Here is a 25,147-nt window from a genome sequence, read left to right as displayed (position 1 = left end):
TCAAGGCTAGCGCTCTACCACTTGAGCCACAGCGCCACTTCCGGCTTTTTCTTTTTTGCTTATGTGGTGCTGAGGAATTGAACCCAGGGCCTCAGGCATGCAAGGCAAGCGCTCTACCACTGAGCCACCTTCCCAGCCCCCACATCTGGCTTTTTGTTAGTTAAAGGAGGTAACAGTCTCACCGACTTTACAGTCTGGCTGGCTTCTAAATGCAATCCTTAGAGCTCAATGTCTGAAACAGCTAGATTATACAGGCACTCAGCTTGCTTTGTTTTTTAAAGGATATCTATTGTCCTCCCTTAAAAACCATTGTTACACAGTAAGGAGGCTATATGATGGGATTATTTTACTAGAACTTAACTGTTTTATCTATTTTGACATTTAGCATAATGTATCCTTTATTTTATATTTTAATATTTTTATGTGTGCTTCTCACACAAATGAGAAGTGAAGAGTGTTTAATTAACACAGTAGTGGTCTCTTTATTTTCTTTTAATCATTAAAGGAAAAAAGTCATGTATTTTTCTCCTGTTAATTGTTCCTTGGATTTCACCGCCTTGGTTTATTTAAAGTAACTCATTCATTCCAATCAACACCCAGAGAGCTAAAACCCTTGTGATTAAAAAGGCCTTCCAAGCTGGGCACTGGTGGCTCATGCCTGTCCTGGTTACTCAGGAGGCTGAGATCTGAGGACTGAGGTTCAAAGGGAGCTCAGGCAGGAAAGCCCATGAGATTCTTATCTCCAATAAACCACTCAAAACCGGAAGTGGCTCTGTGGCTTAGGTGGTAGAGTGCTAGTCTTGAGCTGAAGAGCTAAGAGACAGTGTCCAGGCCCAGAGTTCTAGCCCCATAACCAACAACAACAAAAAAAGTCTTTCCCAAACATCACTTAAACACGTTAATACAGATTGAATTACAAAGTTCAAACACTATACTTTTGTCCTTCTTCCAACTTTTACATTTAACTGACCTGTAAACAATTTTAAGTATAAAATTCACAGCAAAATTTATTTTTAAAAATGTTATAAAAATATATCATGATAAGTATTTGTAGAAGTACTATTTCATAAAACTTTTTTAGGAAGAAAAGGTTCTCATAAAAGTCTTACCACAATCATTTCAGAAGGCTCTAAAACAATGCACTCACAACCACGTCTGAAGCTTCCAGCAGAACGCTTGCCAAAACTAGAAAGGGAGAGGGGGAAAAAAAAACTCAGCTAAGAACATCCTAGCAATTTAAGAAATATCAACACTAAATTTAAGCCTACCCTTCAGATTTAAAAAAAATTAACCACAACTACAAACAGTATATTCTGGACAGAAAGAACTATCTTTAGTCGTTCTAACACAGGATAGTAAGGAAGTACTCAAATTCTTCAGTTTCAGTCATGTGTTTGCTGGAGACTTCTGACATAAAGTTTTCAAATTTAATAATGTAAATGAAAAACAACTAGTACAACTGTGTTTTCTACTGGGTTGTTAAATACTTCTCAGGTGAGTTCCAGAATATTCCAAGGATGCAAAATGACTCGATTGAAAACTATTAAAATGATCAAAACAAGTACAATAGTCAAGTAGTTCTCCTTTCTAAATTAACTTGCTCAAGTTCAGAGTATGTATTTTACCTAAAAAGTGTGTTTATTTTTCTAAATTTTCAAATCAGTTTATTTAAACATTTTAAGGAAAAGATCTCCAACTTAGAACTGCTTGTCCTTTTTCTGTTCCATGAAATATCTTTATTAACTCATTCACTACTCCAAAGGTCTCCTTTTCCCACCAGGAAAACAGCAGAAAAAAAGAAAAGAAAGAACAAATTTTGGTGAATTATCTTTTTAAAGAAATCTTCTAAGGCACTATTTTTATGGAGAACCATTTTCCCAAGTTCATTATGCATTTTGAGTGCCTTCTATGGATATTCATACCCATTTTGTAACTCCATTGTCTTCTGGTTGTAAACAGGCTAGGAACCAAGGAATTTTTTTTTTTTAAAGAGGAGCCAATATAAGAGAAAGAAAACAAGAAAGTCAACATTCTCTCATCCTATCAATTGTGATCTCTAGCAAACCACCTTAACCACTTCATTTGCCAACCTTTATTCACTTATGAAACTATCAGTTTATGCTAGATCATAAATTAAGTCTTTTCACACATAAATTTATATGAATAGCAAAGTCAGAATTATGTATAAAATATTTGAAAAATAATTTCAAAACACATACACATTCAGACACACATATTCTCACAAATGTACATATCAGAGTAAAATACAGATAAAAGTGAAAAAATCTGCCAAGAAAGGCAAAATAAACTCATCTTCTTGCTCACAATCTTTCTTGTACAATAAAATGATCTGAATTTTTGTCAGAGCTGAGGTTAGGACTCAGGTGTTCTGCCAACTGAGTCACAGTCTAGCCCATGATCTGAACTTTTTTTTTTCTTGTAAGTCATGGGGCTTTAACTCTGGGCCTGAGCACTGTCCCTCAGCTTTTCTGCATAAGGCTAGCACTCTATCACTTGAGCTACAACACCACTTCCGGTTTTCTGGTGGTTTATTGGAGATAAGAGCTTCACAGACTTTCCGGTCCAGGTTTTGAAACCGTGATCCTCAGATCTCAGCCTCCTGAGTAGCTGGAATTACAGGCATGAGCCACCAGTGCGCTGGTAATGATAAACTACAAACTTAAAAGCAGTCTCAGGCTGGGAAGGTGGCTCAGTGGTAGAGCGCTTGCCTTGCATGCATGAAGCTCTGGGTTCGATTCCTCAGCACCACATAAGCAAAAAAGAAAAAAGCCAGAAGTGGTGCTGTGGCTCAAGTAGTAGAATGCTAGCCTTGAGCTGAAGAGCTGAGGAACAGCGCCCAGGACCAGAGTTCAGGCCCCACGCCTGGACCCCCCCCCCCAAAAAAAAGCAGTCTCAATGTGTTTGTAAAGTACAATAGGTTTCATGTTTTCACCATCTATTTAAAATATATATTACACACTGAAGGTTTATTACTAAATAAATTAACAAAATCCTGATTTAATCATCAGCAATGCAACACACTAATGTGCCCATACACACACACAACCAGGAAACTAGGTCCTATCTTACCTTAATTATATACCCAGGCAAGTTTATGAACACAATAACTGAATGGCTATGATTTCAACAAGTAATAAAAAAAAAAATCAGCTGGGCGCCATGGCTCACACCCGTAATCCTAGCTACTAAGGAGGCTGAGATCCGAGCATCACCGTTCAAAGCCAGCCTGGGCAGGGAAGTCCATGAGACTCTTATCTTCAATAAACCACCAGAAAACCAGAAGTGGCGCTGTGGCTCAAGTGGTAGAGAGCTAACCTTGAGCTATAGAGCTGAGGGGCAGAGACCTGGCCCAGAGTTCAAGCTCCACCACTCACAAAAAAAAAAAAAAGAAAAAGAAAAAGAAAAAAATCACAAATTTTAATTATGTATACAATGATCCTATACATGATCAAAACTTAAAATATGTTCCAAGACAGTTGTTCATAAATTTTAAGAACCAAGTAAGTAACAAATTTCAACAATATACATAAACTATATGATAGCCATTTCTTTTATACTTAAATATTGTACCAACTCCCATAAATCCTCTTACCAATTAAACATTACTCAACAGAACTTAGTAAGTCATGCATTGTACTATATCAATACTGTTACTTTTGGGCTGAAAATTTACATTTCCTAAGATGTTGTAAAAAAGATTCCCTTGGGTATATTTTGGGAAGGAAGCTACAGTAGAAACAGACTTTGTGGCCATCATGCCTCTCAAGCCTGTATACATCATCACAAGTGCACAGAGGAAAATGCAACCTGTCTTATGTGTCAGTTGGTCTGACACTGTTGAACACACCAAGTAGGGAGGGCAAATGTATTCACAATACATGTTAATGACACAAAAATCTTTTTTCAAATACAGACAAGAACCTAGAAAAAGAACAGCCTTCAGAGGAGGCAGAGTGTTGGCTGAATACAGTCAGGTGTAAGGGCTCTAGCAGAGGTGACTTACAGTTAGCTTACAAATCAGAAGCTGTGAGGTATGAAGGGACAGACTAAGCAAGAAAGAATCAGCTGGAAACCCATGAAGTCCACACATTACTTTGTTTCTCCTGATTCTTTGAAAGTATAATTGTGTAGTTTAAAAAATATTTGACCCAGTTGTATACAATAACTGAAAATAAGTAGATATATTTTATTGGTTTTATAACATGTTATTTTTTTATCGTAAAGGTGATGTAGACAGGGTTACAGTTACATAAGTAAGGAAATGAATATAATTCTTGAAATTTGAAATGTCAGAGTCAAAGGAGATAAAGGTATCCAAGGATCAATCCTATTTGATATTTTCGGTCCTTTAGTAGGAAGGACTAAAGTGAAATCTTCAGATTTCCAAATGGCATTTACACATTCTCATAGTAAATCATAAAACAAAACTAACAAGAATAATGTTCAGACATTTCAGGAAGTTATAGGTAGGTAATGCAGGGGAAAGCAGAAGAGAATCCCAGGTGCACATGAAATGCTCTATACGAAGTGATCAATATTCTAGTAAATAACAGTTTCTTATCTTTCAATCAAAAGTCACAAAAGATTCAGGTGCTGGTAACTAATGACTGTAATCCTAGCTGAGATTTAAGGGGCTGAGATCTGAGGATGGAGGTTTAAAGTCAGCCTGGTAAGAAAAATCTGTGACAATTATCTCTAACCAGCAATAAACCAAAAATGAAGATGTGGCTCAAGTGATAGAGTGCCAGCCAAGTAAGAATATGAGTCACCCCCCCCCAAAAAAAAAGAATATGAGTCCCTGGGTTCAAGCCTCAGTAACAGTCCACAAGCACGCACTCACACACAAATACACACACACACACACACACACACACACACGCACGCACACACGCATACACCACAAATGAAAACTACAAGTTTTCAAAGGCAATAGCAGACATAACTGCTACTTACACAATAAATTAATGGCAACAATAAATTTCCTGATGCAAGAATCAAGATTATTATATACCTTCTTGCAGAAGCCATGTAGCAGCTAATAAGACACTACACTAGAATTTCCACAGGAAAAACACAGAACTGAAGTGATTTCCACAAAGAAAATTAAAGGAATCCAAGGGGCTTTCAGGAAGAAAGAAAAGCACTTAATTAAATTAAAATAACATTTCATTCCTAACAACAGCTGAAAGTTTGTATCACTTAAATTTCTAAAACCATTATTTAAGAAATTTCAGAAATTAGACAAGTAAACAATATCTTGGGTGGCTAAAAAATGCACCTCCAATCATGGAGTGTTTTAAGAAAAATGAGAAATAAGGATAAGTTTACTCCAATGCCTTTGACTAAATTCTGCTCCAAAAGTGACTATGTGTAAGGTCCGCTCCTGGATGGCCAGCAGACTCCACCCTCCTCGCAGCAAAGTCTCCACCCAGTTACCTGCGTTACCTAGACAACTGGGAAACCTGGAAGAGGTCACATCTGCCTCGGCTGAGGTCACACCTGAATTTGATGTGGTCACACCCTTCTCCGCCCATACCCTAGATAAGGCCTAGTGCATGCCCAGACGCCCTCTTGTTATTTTCTAGCTCTCTCTGCTTTCTCTCTACTCTAGCTCTTTCCCTCTCTTTCCTCTCTTTCCCAGCTCTCTCTCATTCCCAGGCCTTTCCCAGCCACGTGGAGTGCCAACCTTGCCTGGTCACAGCAGGTCTACTGAATAAACCTACCCCTTACCTGAATACCATGTGTGTGCTGGTGCTGTTCTTACTCGGCTACCTCTTTTTAATAACCTAACAGTGTGGATAAATCACTGGTGCTACTTTCACCAATGAACAACTACTAGTCTTATTAAATATTAAATGCACCTTTCTTTATTGTTATTAAATCTTGTAACAGATTTAATATGACATTACATAATGTCACCTAAGAATCAACACAATCCCTAACAAAACTCCAACAGTTTTTGTTTTTACAGAAAAAAAAAAAGTTCATATGGAATTCACAAACCTTTAATTAGCCAAACTAGTTCTGAACAAGAACAAAGTTATGGTCTCACTTCTTGGTTTAGAAACTTACTTAAAATTACAACAATCAAGGCATTATAGTATTAGTACTGTCAGGGTCCTCGGCTCCGCGCAGACCTGGGCCCCCCCTCCCATTCCTGGAGTTCCCTCCATACAGCTGGCCCCTCCCTCTCTGCCCAGACCCACCTGAACTCCCATCTACCTCACTTCCTATCCCTCAGACCCGCCTGATACCTGGATGGTGATGGAGGCCATGTGCTCCCTCTTGGGGGAGATATGGCTCCTCTAATAAACCTTATAATAATCTTTCTCCTGTGCCTGCCTGCCTCTGCATGGTCCCCTGGAATGGATGTGTCTGATCCTCTTTCCTTGGTGGCCTGTACAGGGATAGGCTCCCCAGTGGATTTGCTAACCCCTCCACTTCAGAAGGGGGTTCGACCAGCTGCCCTGGGACCTATCCTGAGATCCTACACTACGGTTGCCAGAGGACCACCAAGGTAACTTTCTCCTGACCTAGTACTCCACCAACCCATCCAACACCACTAATTAAGTCCCACTCCAGGGTAAGTGACCAGTTTATCCGAGGTCCAGGTTTCTGATTCCAATATCTCAGTGGTAAGGCCACCTGAGCTTTTGTGTGCTAACCAAGCCCAACCCCACTGTCTGACCGAAATCTTGGCCAAGTACCCGCCTAGGCACTAGGGGCCTACAGTGGCCCAAGGACCCCCTGGTGGACCAATTTGACGACGTTCTCCATTGGCCACCCCCTCTTTAGGAGCCAAACCGCACTGTAGAGGACGCTCTACTGTAGGTGCATGGCTTCAAGTCACTTACCAGGGGAAGGACACTAAATTTCTTTACATTAAGGCCATATGGCCCTGGGAGGGCTGCCGAGCCCCCATCAGAGTCAAATTTGGCCCCAAATTTAAAACTCCACTTCTGTGAGCGCTCAGGCAGGTAAAAGTAAAAGTCTCTGACTCTCTGTCTCTGTCTCTCACCCCTTCCCCCTTAAACTCTGCTACTTGCAGTTCCAAAATTAGCTTCGGGTAACCTCTCCTTTCAGCTAACTAAAGGTATTCACAAGTATTTCATATGCTAAATGCCTTGGTGAAGCCCTAGAAGAATGTATACTCCTTGAGATAAAAAGTGGGTGAGTTTTAAGTTTAAATTCCCCCAAAAGGTCAACAAGTTTGGATATTACCAAAAGTGTATTAATTCTGTTAAATCTTCTTTCTAGCATTGAGCTTGTGGTTGGATGAGCCGTGTTGGCATCCTGGTAATTCTAGTGCTGTTTCATGCCAACTCAACTTGATTCTGTGACCTTCCCCCACCCCCAACCGGACCTGCAGTGGTGTCTGTTCCTGTCAACTGCTCTTCACTAAGCTTCTTCTTGTTGGCAAAGTTTTATATTTTAAACTGACCATGTGGTTCCATTATAATTAGAAAAAGTAACAACGCTAAAATTTCAAAACTTTAAAACGGCCAATTTTAAAATCTAAGCGCTCTCTATAATCTGTGCACAAACATATCTTTCTGTTTGTTTGACTATATGTAAGTGGTTATGGTTTCAAGGTTACCAAGTACTCTGCTTACTAAAAAATCTTTGTCAATGGAAGCTGTGATTTAATCTAAGTTACTTTAAAATTTTGTGACCTGACTAAGCCAAATCAAAAACAGGCAGTTTTAAAATACTTTTGGAAAGGAGTTAAAACCAGTGACACCAGCCTGCAAAAGCCAGTGTAAATCAGGTCTTTAACCAGTATATGTAGAAATTTTGCAGGTAACCAGTGGGAAGTGCAAACAGTCCATACAGGGTGGGAGATGTCACAGCCTCACTCAGACTCTGACCTCGCTTCATCACAGTTGATCAAAAGCCTGCTAACTTAGGGCAAAACACAAGCCACTTTAGATATTTGGTTCTGTAAATGTTAATCCCCACAAGTTAAGACCATAAGGGGTGTTTGAACAAAGGATATGTTGACTTCTATGCTGTTTTACAATTGGATGTAAATTCCTAAAGGTAACTCAGACTGCAGAAAAAAATGGCCACTCTTTCTATACACTTTTAAATGCAAGTTAAAGTAACTTTACAAAAAGGGATTAAAATGACTGTCCCCCTTTGTAAAAATTTGGGAAGTTGTGGGGAGTGGCTGGCCTCCCAGACAAAAGTTTAAAGATAAAAATTGTCCTAAAGGTTTCTTTCAAAGTAAAAAAAAAAAAAAGACAAATTAGGATTAATCCAGTTTGCCTTCAAAGTTTTTTGTAAGTTTCGAGCAGGCCCTCAATAAGACAGGACAAGTTTGTCAAATATAACTTAATAAATTCCAGGTAAAACCATGCTTATAAAACTACTTCCAATGACCATTTTTGTTGCTTTTAATTGGAGTATAAATGGCCATTTGTAAAAACTCATTGATCTGGGAACTGCAGTTCAAAGCCAGCCCTGACAGATGAAAGTCCTGTGAGAGTATCATCTCTGATCTGTCAGCAGAATGCTCAAAAGCCTAGTTGCTTAGAAGCTCAAAGTGGCCGAGCGCTAGCCCTGAGCTGGAGAGCTGAGGGACAGCACTTAAACCCTGAATTCAAGTCCAGCAACTGACCAAGGAAAATGCCAAATGCCAAATCCCAACATAAAAGGCACCCTGGGGATTCTGATAATGTTAAAACATCCGGAGGCAATTACAAGCAATTGCTTACATAACAAAAATGGTATCAGACCCTGAGTTACTTGACCTTGGCCCTCCAAAAAATTGATCAAACCAGGAGGCCATGGAAAGATAGTCTGTAAACATGCATAATGTCCATGTTAGTCTAACTGGGCAAAACTTGCCAGTCATCTGTGATAGCAGTAAAAGCTAAGGTTTTTAAAATGTAAAAAGTAATTTAAATTCCAAACACCCTGTATCTGCTCAAAGTCCTAATTGACAGTAACTTTTGAGCTGGTTAAATTCATCTGTTAAGAAGCGGGTAGATCTGAGATTATGTCCCTATTGAGGTCTGTTTAAAGGCTTACACAGGTAGGCATTGTTGGGGCCACTAGAAATCAGGTTCCTCTGCCAGCCAGAAAATGCTTTTATAAACCAGGGTGTTAAACCGACTATGCTGCTGTACCCCAAGAAAAGGCCTGTACATTTTTAAAGGTTAAATGTTGTATATAAGCCACTTTAAACAGGCTGCCCAGAAGCAGTGGGCGGTACTTAGAGTGCCAATCAGTCCCAGTTTAAAAAACATCTACTGGGTTTTCTTAAAACTGGAAGTTATAGATAAATAAAAGGGCTTTTGTAACAAAGACGTCTTTGGCCACAGTTCAAAGTCTTCCTGGGCACAAAAAAATCCCTCTAAACCTCTATCTCACAGCTAATCAGCACAGAGCCAGGCTGGAGGTGTGGCTCCAGACTCACTTCTAAGTATCCATCCAAAGGCTGAAAGTGGCATTGTGACTCTAAGTGGTAGAGCACTATCCTCGAGCAGAAGTGCCAGGGACAGTGCCCAGGTGTTGAGTCCAAACTGTAAATGCCAACCAGGACAAGCTATCCCAGCAACAGACGCTGAGACACCCACCAGGACAAAGTCAGTCCTGACAATGGAAAACGATAGAGAGATGACATCCTAACTGGAGTCGCTTTATGCTTGCCGTTTCAAAATTAATCAGAGCTGGGAGATCAAGAGAAATAGTTGCTTTCCCACCTAATGCCCATACCTATCTACCTTCTAACTGGACAAAAAGTTAGCAGTCTTGACTTTGTTGCCTGCTATTTGTATTTATAGTAGCTTCCATTATGCTCTCCCCTACCCAGTAACCCAAAAGACCCTAGACACCTCCTTTCTGCCTTCTTCCAGTTATTTCACCTTCCCTGTAATGAATGGGCTTTATTCTCCAAATGAAACATTTCTGGCCCATGGCCAATGTGTGTTCTCCTATGTCATTCATGTTAACTGACCTTGTCACCTTGTCAGCTTTTTGCTTGATCTTTTGTCAGTTTTTTTTGCCTGATCTTTCCAAAAGTCTCTTTCAACAGGATAACATCTCCTGCCCAGGATACCACTTGGAAACAAGTGGCCATCTTGTTCCTTCAGGCAACCAGAGACATCACTTACACTGCCCTGCCTTGCCCAGCACAGTCCCAGATCCTAAAGACCCCAGCTCTAGGGATTCCTTGATGCCCTCAGTCCAGCAGGAAGTAGACAAAAGAGCCCAAGACACCCACTGGCTCTGGTACCTTTAAATATTTCTGCTACCCCCTCCTCAGGTTACTGTGATCCTAAAGCAAAAAAGTCTTACTCCCCCTCCTCCAGGATGCCAGGAGTCAAGTACCATGGTATGTCTCCAATCTGAGACAGAAAAGGCAATTTCAGGTCTTTAATAGCTCCTTCTGGAAATCAATCCCTTCATGGCATATTCCTCTCTTGGGGTACAAACAACAATTTTTGCCTTTTATTAATTGTGTCTTACATTTAAGATAACTATTGCCAAAGAAAAAGGAGGACTTTTACCAACCAAACTTTCAACAGATGCTTCATGGACAGTACCCCGCTGAGCAACAAAGCAGAGACACATGACAGCAGGAAGTAGCTCCAGAAGAAAGGACCTCCGCCCAAACTCCCTGGCCTGGTACCCCCTATGTTTATTAAACAACAGAGTGGGGAATGTTAGTGCTATGTTCACCTCTGGTCCTTAGCAGCACCCTGGGGCCCAGGGGCCCCCTTCCATTCCTGGAGTTCCCCCCATACAACTAGCCCCTCCCTCTCTCTGCCCAGAACCTCCTGAACTCCCATCTACCTCACTTCCATCTCCCCCGGAACCCTCCTGCTACCTGCATAGTGACAGAGGCCATGTGCTCCCTCTTGGGGGAGATATGGCTCCTCTACTAAACATTGTAATAATCTCCTGTGCCTGCCTGCTTCTGCGTGGTCCCCTGGAATGGATATGGCCGATCCTCTTTCAAGTACAAGGGTAGACATTCAAGCCAAAAAAAACAGAGTTGAGAGTGTGGAAATACACCTATGAATCTACAGCAAATTGATTGCTGGTAAAGGTACCAATCTATATTATCCTTCCACAGCCTCTTGCACAAAGGGTGTTGAGATGTCTGAACTTCTCCTTTAAAAAAGATCGAGCTGGACATCTCCCTCACCCTGTATACAACGATTAGTTAAAATGGATCAGGAGCCTAAACATAAGAACCCAAACCATGAAATATTTAGCAATTTTTTTAAAAAAGGAATAAATCTTTATGACCCTGAATTTGGTAATGGCTTCCTAAACAGTGAAAGCATGAACAGCAAAAGAAAAAAAAATAGACAAATTAGATTTCACCAAAACTTACCAAGGACATCATTATTAGGAAAGTGCTTAATGATCTCTATACTAGAAGAAAATGATGGCAATTCACACCCAGAATATATACAGAATTCCTAAACTGTACAACAAAAAGCTAACTAAGTGTCAAAAGGCACTGAACACAGTGATGCATGCCTGTAATATTAGCATTCAGAAAACAGAGACAGAGGACGCTTCAGGGCCAGCCTGGGCTAAACCCTGTCAAAAAATAAAAAGTGAGCCAAACAAGAAAGTAGTAGAGGAGATCAGGGATTGGAGGGTAGGGAAGAATAAGCTCAAGAGTAGAATGGGTTACCCAGAATGCAGGAAGTCAAGGGTTCATTCTCCAGCAACACACCTACACACACACACACAAGCATTAAAACATTTTTCCAAAGAAGATACACAAGTACCTAAGTTTTAAAAATGCTGAAAGCTCCACATTCTATTTCATACTTGAAACTAAATATGAAAAATGTTAACTACCAAGATGGCTATAATTTAAAGAAAGGAAGGAAGAGAAAAGGGCTGTGGAGAACTGTGAACACGCACATTGCTGGTAGGAATACAAAATGGTGCAGCCATTCAAAAAGCTAAACTCAGAACCACCTAGCAATTTTCCAACCGCTGAAAAGCAGATACTCACATATCCATGCATCAACATTCGCTGTTACATCACTCACAATAGCCACAAATGTATAAACAAAATGTGAGGAAGCAACGGATTATAAAACAGAAATATGAGTAGAGATCTATACATACAACAATAGAGATGAACCCTGAGAACACTATACTAAGGCTACAAAGCCAGTAAATATCTTATGCTCCCACTTACATGAAGAAGCAATGGTATTCAAAAACAAAGTAGGTGAGATGTTATCCAGGATTGGGGTTGGCAGAGAGCTTCATGGTCAGATTCAGTTTGGTGTTTCAGAAATGTTTTGGAAACATGTAATGCTAATGTGTACAATATAGTATGAACTTAACTAATGCCACTTACAGATTCACAAATAAGTTTACATTTATAAAGGTTTAAAGTGACACTGAATTTATACCACATAAAACAAACAAATCTCATCAGAGAAACTATCAAGAAGATACTTGTGTTAGGGCTTTGTGTTTTTTCAAAAAAAAAAAAAAACTGGACTTGAGTACTAAAAGTAGAAACTGTACTTTGAACAGACAATAAAGTTTAAGGAAAAAGTTTAAGTTGGATGACTGAACTATGCCACTAAAAAACCCAGAAATAAACCAGTTTCTATGAGCATTGAGCAATAATGTGACAGAGATTGTAAGTGAAAGTAGAAAGAGACAAGAAGGTAAACAAATATGACAAATATTTTTAATGAGTACTCTGAAGGATCAATTATACTTAAGTATTTCTTTAACCTATTATTAATCTCAGTGGTCAAATATTTAAGGTTCCGGGGCTGGGAAGGTGGCTCAGTGGTAGAGCGCTTGCCTTGCATGCATGAGGCCCTGGGTTCCATTCCTCAGCACCACATAAGCAGAAAGAAAAAAGCCGAAAGTGGCGCTGCGGCTCAAGTGGTAGAGTGCTAGCCTTGAGCTGCAGTGTTGAGGGACAGTGCCCAGGCTCAGAGTTCAGGCCCCACGACCGGACTCCTCCCACCCCCCCAAAAAAATTAAGCTTCCCTATCTCATGTTATTTCATATTATTTTGCTAACTTCCTTTTAAAAATGTTCCCTACAAAAGACTTGGAAAAAACTATATTAAGTGAAATAAACCAGGCCCAAAGAAACATAGGTCCCATGGTTTCCCTTATTTGCAATATCTAGTGTGTGTGTGTGTATATATATATATATATATATATATATATATGAGTCAAGCAGAAAAGGTCAGATAAGGTGATGTTAGGAAAATGAGCCCTAAGATATGTATTTAAATGTTTTTTTTCTTTCATGCATTTGTTTCTAAAGCATTTATAAGATTATTTCTTGGTTGCTTTGTATGTCCTTCCCCCACAGTATAACCCCTGCTTTCACTGTATTTAATGTTGGTATAATTTGTGGAGGGGAAGGGGAAAAACAAGTCATTTAAATAAGGATACAAGTGGACCCGTTGCAACAATGAGAAGTACAAGTTGTCATGTCGAAAACGAACTTTACAACTTTGGGGGTGGGGAGAGGAAGATTAGGTGAGGGGGCGGGGGAGTTTGGGAAGGGATGGGAAAGGTAAACAAAGGAGGAGGCTACAATGCTTGATAAGAAATGTACTCACTATCTTGCCCAAGTAATTGTAACCCCTCTGTACAGTATTTTCACAATAAAAAATAAAATAAAAGGTGCTGAGGTATGATTAAATCTCAGTAATCACCCCTGATTAGTTCAGGCAAAAAAAAAAAATGTTCCCTACACATTTAATAAATAGAATCATTTATGTCAACATCAACCTCAGTATCAATACAGAGTTTACAAAAATCTCACAACATATGTCCCAATTCTTAAGCAGTTTATATTCTGTAGAAGATCAGAACACAAAGAGCATAATGCAATAAAAGGTGACAAAAGTGAACTCTTCCCACTGAGGTAGATTCTCAATGGGTAGGCTCATTTACTAGCTAGTATACTTATTTAAAAAGACAAAATAGCATATATACAAGAGACAATTCAAACTCAGTTCAAACAGCAACCATCAAGAACTGTGAAGTTATCCTGTAATAGCACAAGATGTGAATGTCCTATATAAGTGTCTTTAGGCAGCTACTGCCAGAACTTCAATTAGCTGGTCTTTGAAATGGCACTAAATACCACATATCATGAGATAAACAAAGATATTTAAATGTTTGTTTGTTAAATGTTTATTTTTAATCTCCAAATTAAAATACTTATTTTAAAGTCATCTAAGTAATTTCATTTGTTGTGTGCACATGTGTGTATAAAATACCTACATGTATATTTAAGTATACATGTAAACACTGTTTTTCAAAAGCAACAAAGGCAGGTAACAGGTATCTCAAATTTGCCCTAATCTTTTTAAAATGTAATAGCTCTTTCTGTACTAGGCACTAGCCTTTAACACAAGAATGGAAAGTTAGGAGAGAAATGGTAAAGAGAAAAATGTCTGGCATGTATGTTTTTATGAATACAGGTACACTTACTGTTCCACTAGAATGTAATCACTACTGTCTATTTTCAGCGCATCTACACTGTTCTGTTCATATGCTATACACTTTGACTTTCAACTAATAGTCCCTGTGCAATTCAAGAACAAACATATAATCCTAACCACAAGATGACAACTCACTGTTCATGCAGGTCCTGTTAATCTAGTAGTTCTCTGCCATATTAAAACAACAACAAAAAATGAGGCCACCAGCAAATGATGGGTGAAAAAACCATAGGTAGATTATTCCTAATGTCCATTTGTGCTCCCCTTAGCAGAACTGGAGAGAACCACTGCTCTGAAAACAGTACAACCACCCAAAACTCTGCTCTCTTTAAGTTTTCTTCAAAGGTATTTGTATAGAACAATTTAAAAATTAAGAACTACAAATAATTCATTTCTTAAAATTGAAATAAACCAAGGAAAATATTTCATTGGTACCAATCTTTGTAAAAATCTTAATAAAAATTTTACTAATTGATCACCCTCATATTGTAAAACAGGAAAAAAATTGTAATAGTCTGCTATACGTTTCTTCAAGTTCAAGATTGATAACCAGAAGGCACAAATGCCTTACTTAGTTTTGTAAATTCCCACAGGAAGTAAGACAGTGGATAGGGTACTTAAGGCTAACTGGTCCTAAATTTCAGTCATCACATTTTTCCCACCCAAGTTAAGGACACTTCTAACAGTGTTCATTTTCCATGAGAGGAAGGGCCTAGCACAGAAGCCTCAGTATCTCTAACCCTGCCCTTTGTGTGGGCCTCTCCATTCACCCAGTACGTCAGAATTGCTTGTCAGAACTGCTGGGAGGAATGCTATTTCTCAGTATAGGAATGCAAACGCATTCACTTCAGGATATAAGGCAGCAAGGACATTCACAGCTTCACTGAGATTATAGGGGTAGTCAATCCAAATCATTCATTTAAAATGTGGTTCTACAAGTTACCACTTTCCACACCTTCATTTCTAGAAAATGACAGTTACTAATTTTACCCTTCTTTCCCCCTCCCCTTTTTTTTCCTTTTTTTTCCCAGGGCTGAGGACCGAAGCCAGGGCCTTGCGCGCAGGCGCCCTTCCGCTGGGCTAAACCCCCAGCCCCAATTTTACCCTTCTTTAAAAAAAAAAATCTCCTGACTAGACTGATAGTCCTAAACAAAAATCAACTTGTTTGTTGGGGATTTACAAAAAGAAACATACATATCACTATCTTTAGATAGCACAGCAGCAATTACATTATGGGTTTTTTTAAGCAACAAAAACAAGAACCCTACATTTCGTTCTCAAAATCAGTAAAATATACAGGTTAAATCTTAATAGAAGTACAAAGTAGACTGAAAGACTTGCTATAAAAATATTTTGATTTCACTCATCGGAAAAACTGCTAAAATTAACAGCTATTTAGAAAACAAACCCATACACAACAAATATATGTCATGCACACATTACAAGCCATTTCTAAAGAATAGACTTTAATCTGCAAATCTTCCAGAAGTCTTTGGAAAACTGACACCTACTTAAAGAACCACCAAATGTCTCACATGGTTCATTTAGAAACAGTCCAGCAATATCACCAAGTACACATTCGCTGGGGAAACCTATATTTAACCTTTACTTAGAAAACAGAACACACAAAAATTACAAGCCAAGGCCTCCTCCCTGTACTTCCCCCCACCCTGCTAATTCCTCAGTAGTTTGTTGCCTATTTTACTGACACAGAAGTGTTAAACACTTGTATTTACAGTTCTAAAATCAAGACGCTAACCTGCTCTATCTTCAGTATCTTTGAAGCGCCAGCAACAGCAATAGTGCAATAGTGCCGCCACCTCCTATAGGAGCTGGTTTCTCTGCAGCCCCAAGTCCTTCCATTTCCCTGTGTGTTTTCTGCCAGAGAGCCCATGCAGCTTCTAGGGCTGGTAGTTCCCGTGCACAGCCAACATTCCTTCTGACAGCTCATTTCCTGCTCTGCTGACCCACCCACCTCTCCAAGCAGCGTTTATGTGTTGCGTATGTTGTAGGGGCACTCTTTCCGCATACCAGCCTCATGACCTCAGCAGCCCTGACAAACCCTCTTTATCAATTTCTATTAATTCTTCCACTACACTCTGAGTCCTGGAAATCTGCAATGTCGGCTCTGAGTCTTCAAGGTCAAATGCTTAGATGAGCTTGCAATGCAATTTTTGTTATTTAAATTTCCTAAAGCTCTGCTAACAACAAGCTTGTTACTCTCCACCAGAAAGATGCTGAGTTGTATACCTCGCCTAGGGGATTACTGTACTAGACAAGCATAAATTTAAATCCACACAGTATGGGAAAAGTTAAAAGAGGCTGTTTGCTCTTGCTTTTCCCCTTCATGAGAAAAAAGGAGGTTCTTACCTCAGCTGTATTGGGTTGAATGAAGAGAGCAAACAGTTTTTCTCTCCTGCCACAACCTAAACCAGCAAAAGGACAATGGGATGACTACACTTTGGTAGTGTCTATGTCCTCGTGACCAAAGTGCTAGAGGACAGCTCAGCTAAACTGATCTGCTGCTATCAGTCTACACAGTGGCACCAACAGGTCTGCTGATCACAGTGCTTTGGACACACATGGCAGCTGATCAGTGTGTTTAAAAGTTATGGCCCGTTACAGATTTTTCCCTGCCACCGTGAAATGTCCACTATTTCAAGGAGCAAAACTGGCTAGCTGTGAGTTGAGCAGAGTAGGAAGCTTAGTTTTAATATCTTATCTTCAAAAGACCTAGTGTTTACAAAACTCACTAAAGCAGCAAAATAAATAATGGCACTGATAAGAAATAATTCTATATAGCTAATTAATGAGAAATACATTAAGATGAATTAATGAATGATTCAAACAGGTTCCCCACCAGTAAGAACCTAAATTACATGACAGGCAACTAACTACATATCTGAATTATTTAAAAGGATCCCATGTGTGACATCAAAATCAGCCACTCTTCCCCAATCTAGCATGTTTCAGAAGAGAAGTCAAAATGGTAGCCCTTCCTGCTTTTGTAAGACAAGTCCTACTCCAAAACTTACCTCAGTTGACTAATATGTTATGCATCCTTCTTAGAAGTTAAAAGAACATGTTTCTAAGAAAGGAGAAGAAAAAGAAAAGAAAAGAGAAGCAAAATTCACAATGCATGTATATATATATATATATATATATATATATATATATATAAAATTTCTTGCAAGGAGAGAGTAATAAAATGCCATTAATTCATCTGAATGGAATATGGCCCTTCTCTCATGAACCACGTATATCATAGGTATGTGCTCCTTCTATTTCTTCCAGAAAATAACACAAATGATAATAGTCGATGTGTTTTAGCATTTCCCTTACAAACTGAAAGGCTAAAATCCTTTTATCATAAAAAATAATTAGGGAGCCAGGCACCCATAATCCTAGCTACTCAGGAGGATGAGATCTGAGGATCATGGTTCAAAGCGAGCCTGGGCAGGAAAGTCTGTAAGACAATTTCCTCTAATCACCTATTAAAAAAACACAAGTGGAACTGTGGCTCAGTTGTTAAAGTATTAGCCTTGAGCAAAAGAAGCTCAAGGGCATGTTCAGGACTTGAGTTCAAGCCCCAGGACTGGCACACACAAAAAATGTTGGGGAATATAATTAATAAAGGTTTTGTATGACCTATATACAAACACTTCAACCTCTTAAAGGGAAATTTTACAAGAGATATACCAAGTTAATGGTTTAGAAACCTCAAATTTTTTATAGTAGTAATGTTTCCCAAATGGATACACAGGATTAGTCAGTGTAATGCCAATAAAATCCTACAAAACAATTTTATTTTATTCTTTTGGTGACAGTACTGGAACCTGATAGTCCTGTGCTTGTTAGGCAGGTGCTTTACCACCTCAGCTCTGCCCCTGTTCCCTAACAAGCATTCTTGATGCTGATACACTGGTTAGATTAAGAAAAAAACAACAAAATTTGGATTATAATATGTAGGTAGTAATAGTATATACTTCTGAAAGTTACTGTAAAGCTACACAAATAAAGACAGTATGGTATTAGTATAAGAACTGACAGAACAATAAGAAGAGGTTCCAGAAAAAAAATTTTATGACTAAATATTTTATCTAAGTAATTGTAAATACTACAATTAGATTATTGATTTTTAACAAATGTGTTGAGACAATCCAATGAACAAATAATATTTTCAATGAACTGTCAGAAGTACTGAATATCCAGGTACAAAAATAGGAAACCTTAATCATTACCTCATACCACTCAGAAAATATAAGTAAAAATGAAACAAATAAAAATTTCTTATTGTTTTTGGCCAGTCCTGGGTGCTGTACCTGACATTCTTTGTGCTCAGGGCTAGCGCTCTACCACTTGAGCCACAGAACTACTTCAGTTTTTCAGAGTAGCTTATTGGAGAGAAGAATCTCATAGACTTTCTTGCCCAGGCTGGCTTTGAATCCGGATCCTCAGATCTCAGCTGTCTGGGTAGCTAGGATTACAGTTGTGAACAATGGACACACAGCTCCAATTTCTATTTTTTAAGTTATCCAAAAATGTTAAAGAACTACAGCAATGTTATTTTAATGAAGATACACATTATCACACTAATTTACAGCTATAAAATATAAATTAGGTAAGTCATCAATAAAAAATTAAAAAGTTTTCCTGAAATGTCTAAATCAAAAATTTTAGGTAAGTGTAATTTTAAAAAGTCACATAATGCTTACATAGCTCTACAATTCAATCAGCATTCAATATCAGAAATTATGTTTTATATTTAACTGCAAAGAAGCCATAAATATGTTAGGTGGTATAAAGAAATATCTAAGAAAACAGTTAAATTTTGAACTTAACAGTTCAACTGAACTGTAATAAATTCAAAATATTAATCATAGAAATATTTAGTATTTAAATTCTTACATAAAAAGTATTGATTTACATACCCAAGCTATTATTTCAACTAGTGCTTTTAAGTAATTTACAGTATATTAAAAAATTAAGCCAGGTGTTGCTGGCTCACAACAGTAAACTAAGCTACTCAGAAAATAGATCTGAAGATCACCAGCCTGGGCAGGAAAGTCTATGAGACTCTCCAGTTTTAAAAACCACCAAAAACCCAGAAGTAGAGCTGTGGCTCAAGAGGTAGAACACTAACCTTGAGCACAAAAACTCCAGGACAGTGCTCAGGCTCTGAGTACAAGCCTCAGATCTGGTACCAAAAAAAAAAAAAATAAGTTTAACATACACTATAGTCAATTTTTTAACATTCAAATACAATTTTACCTTTAAAATATAGTAGAATTCTATTCATTATAAAAGATGATATACTGTCCCAGAACTATATAATTAAGTAGAAATTTTTATTTCAATAAAAACAGTCCAAATTCACAGTGGATAGTTGATTTATGTATCACTTATTCTTTTAACAATGTTTTTTCGTGTTCTCTATTAGTCTCCCCAATACCCTTAAACAAAATATAGTTGCCATAAACATATTTTAAGACACATCCTGAACTCATAAAGGTAAAACAGCAATTTGCCATCCCTCTATCCCACATTTGAAAATAACTGTGCCATAAATAAGGGTTTTAAATTCATGTATAAGCTAATACCAAAAACTTCATGATCTTAACTGAGAAAAACAATACAGTATTTCACTGGCATCCATGTCAGACTTTAAAACCTTATGCAGTTAAAAAAAAAATTCTGTAAGAAAAAAATCCAAGTATTCCAGGGTAAGTAATTCTACCACATACTCATTTATGCCTAGGTCTATCAATGACAATTCCCTTATTTAAGACTTCATGCCTCAGGTAATCTGGTATTACCTCTACACAAAAAAAACTTGAGTCCTTCCCTTTAAGAATACTTACCTTTTTAAGATGCTATCATCAGTGCCAGTATTCCAAAGCCCATAAAGCCCATATGTATTTGTATAGCACATCTATGATGCTGTAGTTATAGCAACCCAATTCCCAACTTGATCCTGCTCTTGAACTCTTTTCTCTAGGGAACAGTTTTGCTCTCTGTCTCAGGTATGTACAAGATTTAAAAGGGGAAAAAGTAGTCTCAACAAAGCTGAAAATTATGTGCGCTTTCCAGGACACATTTCACACTAAAGGAGAAGCACAACTAATACTCCAAAGGCTTAATATATATTACTGTCCTCTAAATACATTATTTTACTTGCCTTCTTTGTTATGCAAATGGATGGATCTTGTTTCTAATTTAAAACAGAATGTAATCACATAGGGTATAGCAATTTCTAGTCAAGCCATAGTCACATCTGTCCATCTTACTTTGCCTTACTTGGGATGCTCCCCAAACATTTTCTTAAAACCATTAGCATATACTTTTGCCTTAAATGTGCCATGGGACTATCAGAACTTGAGTCAGACATTGAGGTAGGAAAAACAGAAACTGCAGATGATATAAGACACAAAGGAGTGTAGATAAGATGGCAAGAATGTGACCAGGGCTAGCAGATTAGACAATTAAGCATCACTGAATGGGAGATAAACCCTAAGGGTAGTTGTAAAGGAGTACTGGTTGCCTACTTCACTGTCGATTCTTCTTTCTCCTTAGATACCTATTTTTAAATATACTTTTTAAAAGCAGGGAACATGATACTGCAGAAGAGAATCCATGTTCCAGGATGCTGGTTGGCCTTAAGTGGCCAGATGCCTTTACTCTGAACAGGAACCTATAAATAGAAACGTTGCTTCAAGGCATCTGACTTGGAAAGAAAAGGGAACATTCTTGTTCTTCCTTTCCTCCTGCTTCCAGGTTCCAGTGCAAACATGGCAACTAAAGCTCAGCAACTTTGTGCAATGTACTGCTCCATACTGGAAACTAGGTATGAGCTCTAATAGAGAAGACAATTCCTTCATCCCTCCTCAATGCCACCACCATCACCCTATCCTGGACTGTATACCCCAGACTTCTTTCACAGAGAGCTAAAGTAGCACTGTTGTGTTTTATAAAATTGTTTTATGCAAGCAAAACTAGCCATAACTAACAAGGTGAACAAATAGCTAGCCAGCAAGGTACGATTTGCTATTTCTCTCTTTCTCCACCTGCACAAGGCAAATCATAAACTCCCTATGACTTTCCCAAAGCTCTCCATTACCTTGCTATCTCATTTTTGTACTGTATTAACCAGACATTAAACAAATCCTGAAGACTCATTATATTATCCAAGATAGAAGATAACTTTCATTTTCTTCTTCATTTAATATACATTCCAATTTTTTATTCTTATGCTATTGTAAATGGAGAATAAATGATTGCACACTGCATATTATGTTATTTAACAATTTAAATCACTGAAAACTTTTTCCTAAAAGTGATGTCTTATCTTGTATTGTGAGACATTTTTGAAGGGATCTTTCAAAAAAAATGCGTAAAAACATAATCCTAAATCAACAGCAGTATAACATGTATTTTTTAAGGGATTATTATGTCTTAGACTTGGGGGAAGCAAAAAAGAGTAATAGAGCTTGTGCCCTGGAAAACCTTACAGTTTAGTGTGGACATGGAATGGTAAATCCCACAAGGAACAGCAATGTGGGCTTTCCCACATGGTTTCCATGTGCACAAGATGAGCACAGTTGTGCTCAGACCACAGTCATTGGTTTGGTATAGGTGCTGATTATGGAAGAAGGGACATAATCTAGACATAAGTCTAGATTTTGTTTGGCAGTAGGAAGTCATTTAAGCTCATTATATAAGAGATCAACAGGAAAAATGCTGATCTTTTTATTATGGTGGCAGGGGAATGACTGAAGACATGGGAACAAGTACATATGAACAAAGACAGTAGCTGTGGCAAAAGGCATCTGATTTGACAGAAATAATTAGGTGTTTTTTGTTTTGTTGTGTTGTGTTTGTTTTGTTGCTTGCTTGTTTTGTGATCCTGGAAATAGAACCCATGAGCTCAGGCATGTAAAATGTTCTATTATTAAGCCATATCTTCAGCCCTCAATGCTATCATTTCCAATTCTGGAGTGTTATTTGCTCTTAAATTTTAAAAAAGTCATGAAAGAAACAGGTCAAAATGGAGGCAAAAATTTTGAGCATCAGTGGCAGTTTGTCAAAGCCATTAGAGACAAGAAAAACATGGATACCAAGTAGACTTGCAGGTAACTATCATGTTCTAGACATGGAACCCAGAGGTAAGAAACTTAAAGTCACAAGAAGCTATGGGTGATCCCCACAAACCCCACACCTCACCAGCCCTTACTATACACATTGTTCATACACAAATCCCAACAAAACCCAACCACTTTTTTTCTTTTCTTTTTCAAATTGTCAAGGTGATGTACAGAGAGGGGTTTCAGTTACATGAGTAAGGTAATGAGTACATTTCTTGTCAACCTTGTTTGTTAGCCCTTCCTTCAATTTTCTCCTACATTCCTTTTCCTTCAACCCCCTGTCCAGCCTCAAGTTATACAGATTGTATCCAACATATTGTTTTGTGGGCTGGGATGTAGCTCAGTGGCAAAGCGCTTGCCTAGCAAGTGCAATGTCCTGGGTTCGATCCCCAATATCAAAAAAACAAAAAGAAAAGAAAAGCCAACATATTGTTTTGTGTATATTGTTATTGCATTGGTTCTCCCCCCTTGTCCTTTGTCTCACCATTCTGTTGTTCCCCCTCCCTTCCCTACTTCAATACCAGGGTACCAAAATCAAATACAGTAACAGAGGACATAGCATTGGGGGAAGAACATACAAAAGAAACAAAAACAAATCACATAGTACATTAAAAACAATAACAAAGGGGAGGGGGGACCAAGATGGCAACAAGGCAGTAGAGAAACGCCACAGCTCTCTCCAACCAAAAAGAGAGTTCGAGTTCCAACGCTTAATCTCCCCAAGAGACCTACAACAACAAAAAGACAAACACTCAGAGAAAAACCAGAGGCAGAAAATAACAAAAAAAGAGAGGAAAAGAAGAATTTCAGAACAGAGAAAAGCGAAGACCCGTCCCCCAACCTTTACTGGCCACGCGGCAGTGCGCCAAGACGCCGGCTAGCCGACCCAGCGGGGACTGCTGGAGCCCCAGAGTCACAGGGGGCCGCTTGCAGATCACCAGGTACCGGTTTGTAAAACAGGGGATTGCCAGGAACAGAGAAACCTACCAGCCGGGAGTCTCCACGAGGATCCCACCCCCACCCCTCACTCTCCACAGGAGCAGAGAGGCTCCATCCCGCCAAAGCCGCTCGGCACCAGCAGCTTGACAAAGGGACCTGTCGGCAGACCACCAGCCCGATCCCAATTACAACGACCTGGAGGGGGCTGCCCGGGCCCCAGAGGCACAGGGGGCTGCCTGCAGATCACAACCCGCGAAGAAGCCGCCGGAGCGTGGACACTTTTGACCCGACAGCTTCGACAGAGGCAGAGACAGAAAAGAATCACACAGAGCCACCACCACCCAACCCAGCCCGCAACCACCCCAACTGAACCCAGATTGCAACAACAACTGACGACCTACACCACACAGAAACAACCAGCTCCTGGGTGAGTACCCCACAGGGGACAGTGTATCCGTCAAGGGAGACCAGAGCTGGAGTGAATCCCCAGACCCTGACCTAGACTCCCTACCCCAACACCCAGACCACAGGACCCACTAAAACTGGGAACTGTTCGAGAGCTCCACCAGCCCATACAGCACACTCCACTGGCCAGGCCAGAGCAATAGTGCCCCTGGAATATACAGCGCGCCTGGGTCAAGACTACCAACAGTAGAAAAAATTTGAACTGTGTCCCCCAGGCTGTATAACCTAGGTGGTATACACATCAGCACAGGCTTAACGAGCCCGCTCCAGGCTGCATAACCTAGGTGGTATACACATCAGCACAGGCCTAATGAGCGCGCTCCAGGCTGGGGCCGGAACCAGGCCCGGGGATCTAGCGCCTGAACAACACAACCAACTCCTCCCAACTGAAGTAAAAAGCTGAGCATATGCCTCAACAGAGGGGAGAAAACCAGGAAACAACACTCCCCGGGAAGCACGCCTTTGACAACAAAAGACCTGGAGGCCCAGGACAAGAGAAGCCCAAATCCCACCAAAACTCCACCCATATACCCTAGGCTGGGAATTGGGCAACACAGGCTGCCAGCACCTGATAGTAAGCAGGAGCTCAGGCTGTTAAGGTGGTTCAGCAATAGAGTGATAGTCTTGGATGTATGAGGCCCTGGATCTGATTCCTCAGCATCACAAAAGCAAAAAGGGTCAGAAGTGGTGCTGTGGCTCAAATGGTAGGGTGCCAGCCTTGAGCTGAAGAGCTGAGGGACAGCACCCAAACCTAGAGTTGAAGCTCATAACCAGCCCAAAACAAACAAACAAAAACACATCAGGAGCCCATAGCAGACTCCAGTATTTGGGAGAGTGCATCCAGAGCATCTGTTCTTCACAAGAGCACCGTAGGAGCAAACACAAGCAGTCTAGGCTGCTCAACCCTTCCAAAGGCGGGAACTGCCAGCAATCTACAGCAGAGAGCTGAGAATCCTAAGTAAGTCAGAATAGCAGCTGGAAATAGGCTCCCAACAGAACCCAGATCAGTCACAGACTCTCTCTACAAATACAGAATCAGCAACCAAGCAAAGACAGACACACCAAAACAAAATTGCAGAGCAGTCTCCTGAACCCCCATGCGAAAATCACA

At 39.4% G+C, this 25,147-nt stretch overlaps 1 protein-coding gene across 1 annotated transcript in view; it reads right to left on the bottom strand.

The window, feature by feature from the left end:
* Nucleotides 1-25,147, bottom strand: part of Rapgef2 (Rap guanine nucleotide exchange factor (GEF) 2) — a 257,625-nt gene that overhangs the window by 113,983 nt on the left and 118,495 nt on the right. Inside the window, exon 5 of the mRNA XM_013029819.1 lies at nucleotides 1,110-1,185. Within this exon, the coding sequence (XP_012885273.1) occupies nucleotides 1,110-1,185 (76 nt within the window). The remainder of the gene's footprint in view (nucleotides 1-1,109; nucleotides 1,186-25,147) is intronic.

This window comes from Dipodomys ordii, unplaced genomic scaffold (genome assembly GCF_000151885.1).
Source record: "Dipodomys ordii isolate 6190 unplaced genomic scaffold, Dord_2.0 Scaffold123, whole genome shotgun sequence".
Classification (NCBI taxonomy): Eukaryota; Metazoa; Chordata; class Mammalia; order Rodentia; family Heteromyidae; genus Dipodomys; species Dipodomys ordii.
Note: the sequence above shows the minus strand (reverse complement) of the source record. Positions and strands in the feature narration are given on the sequence as shown.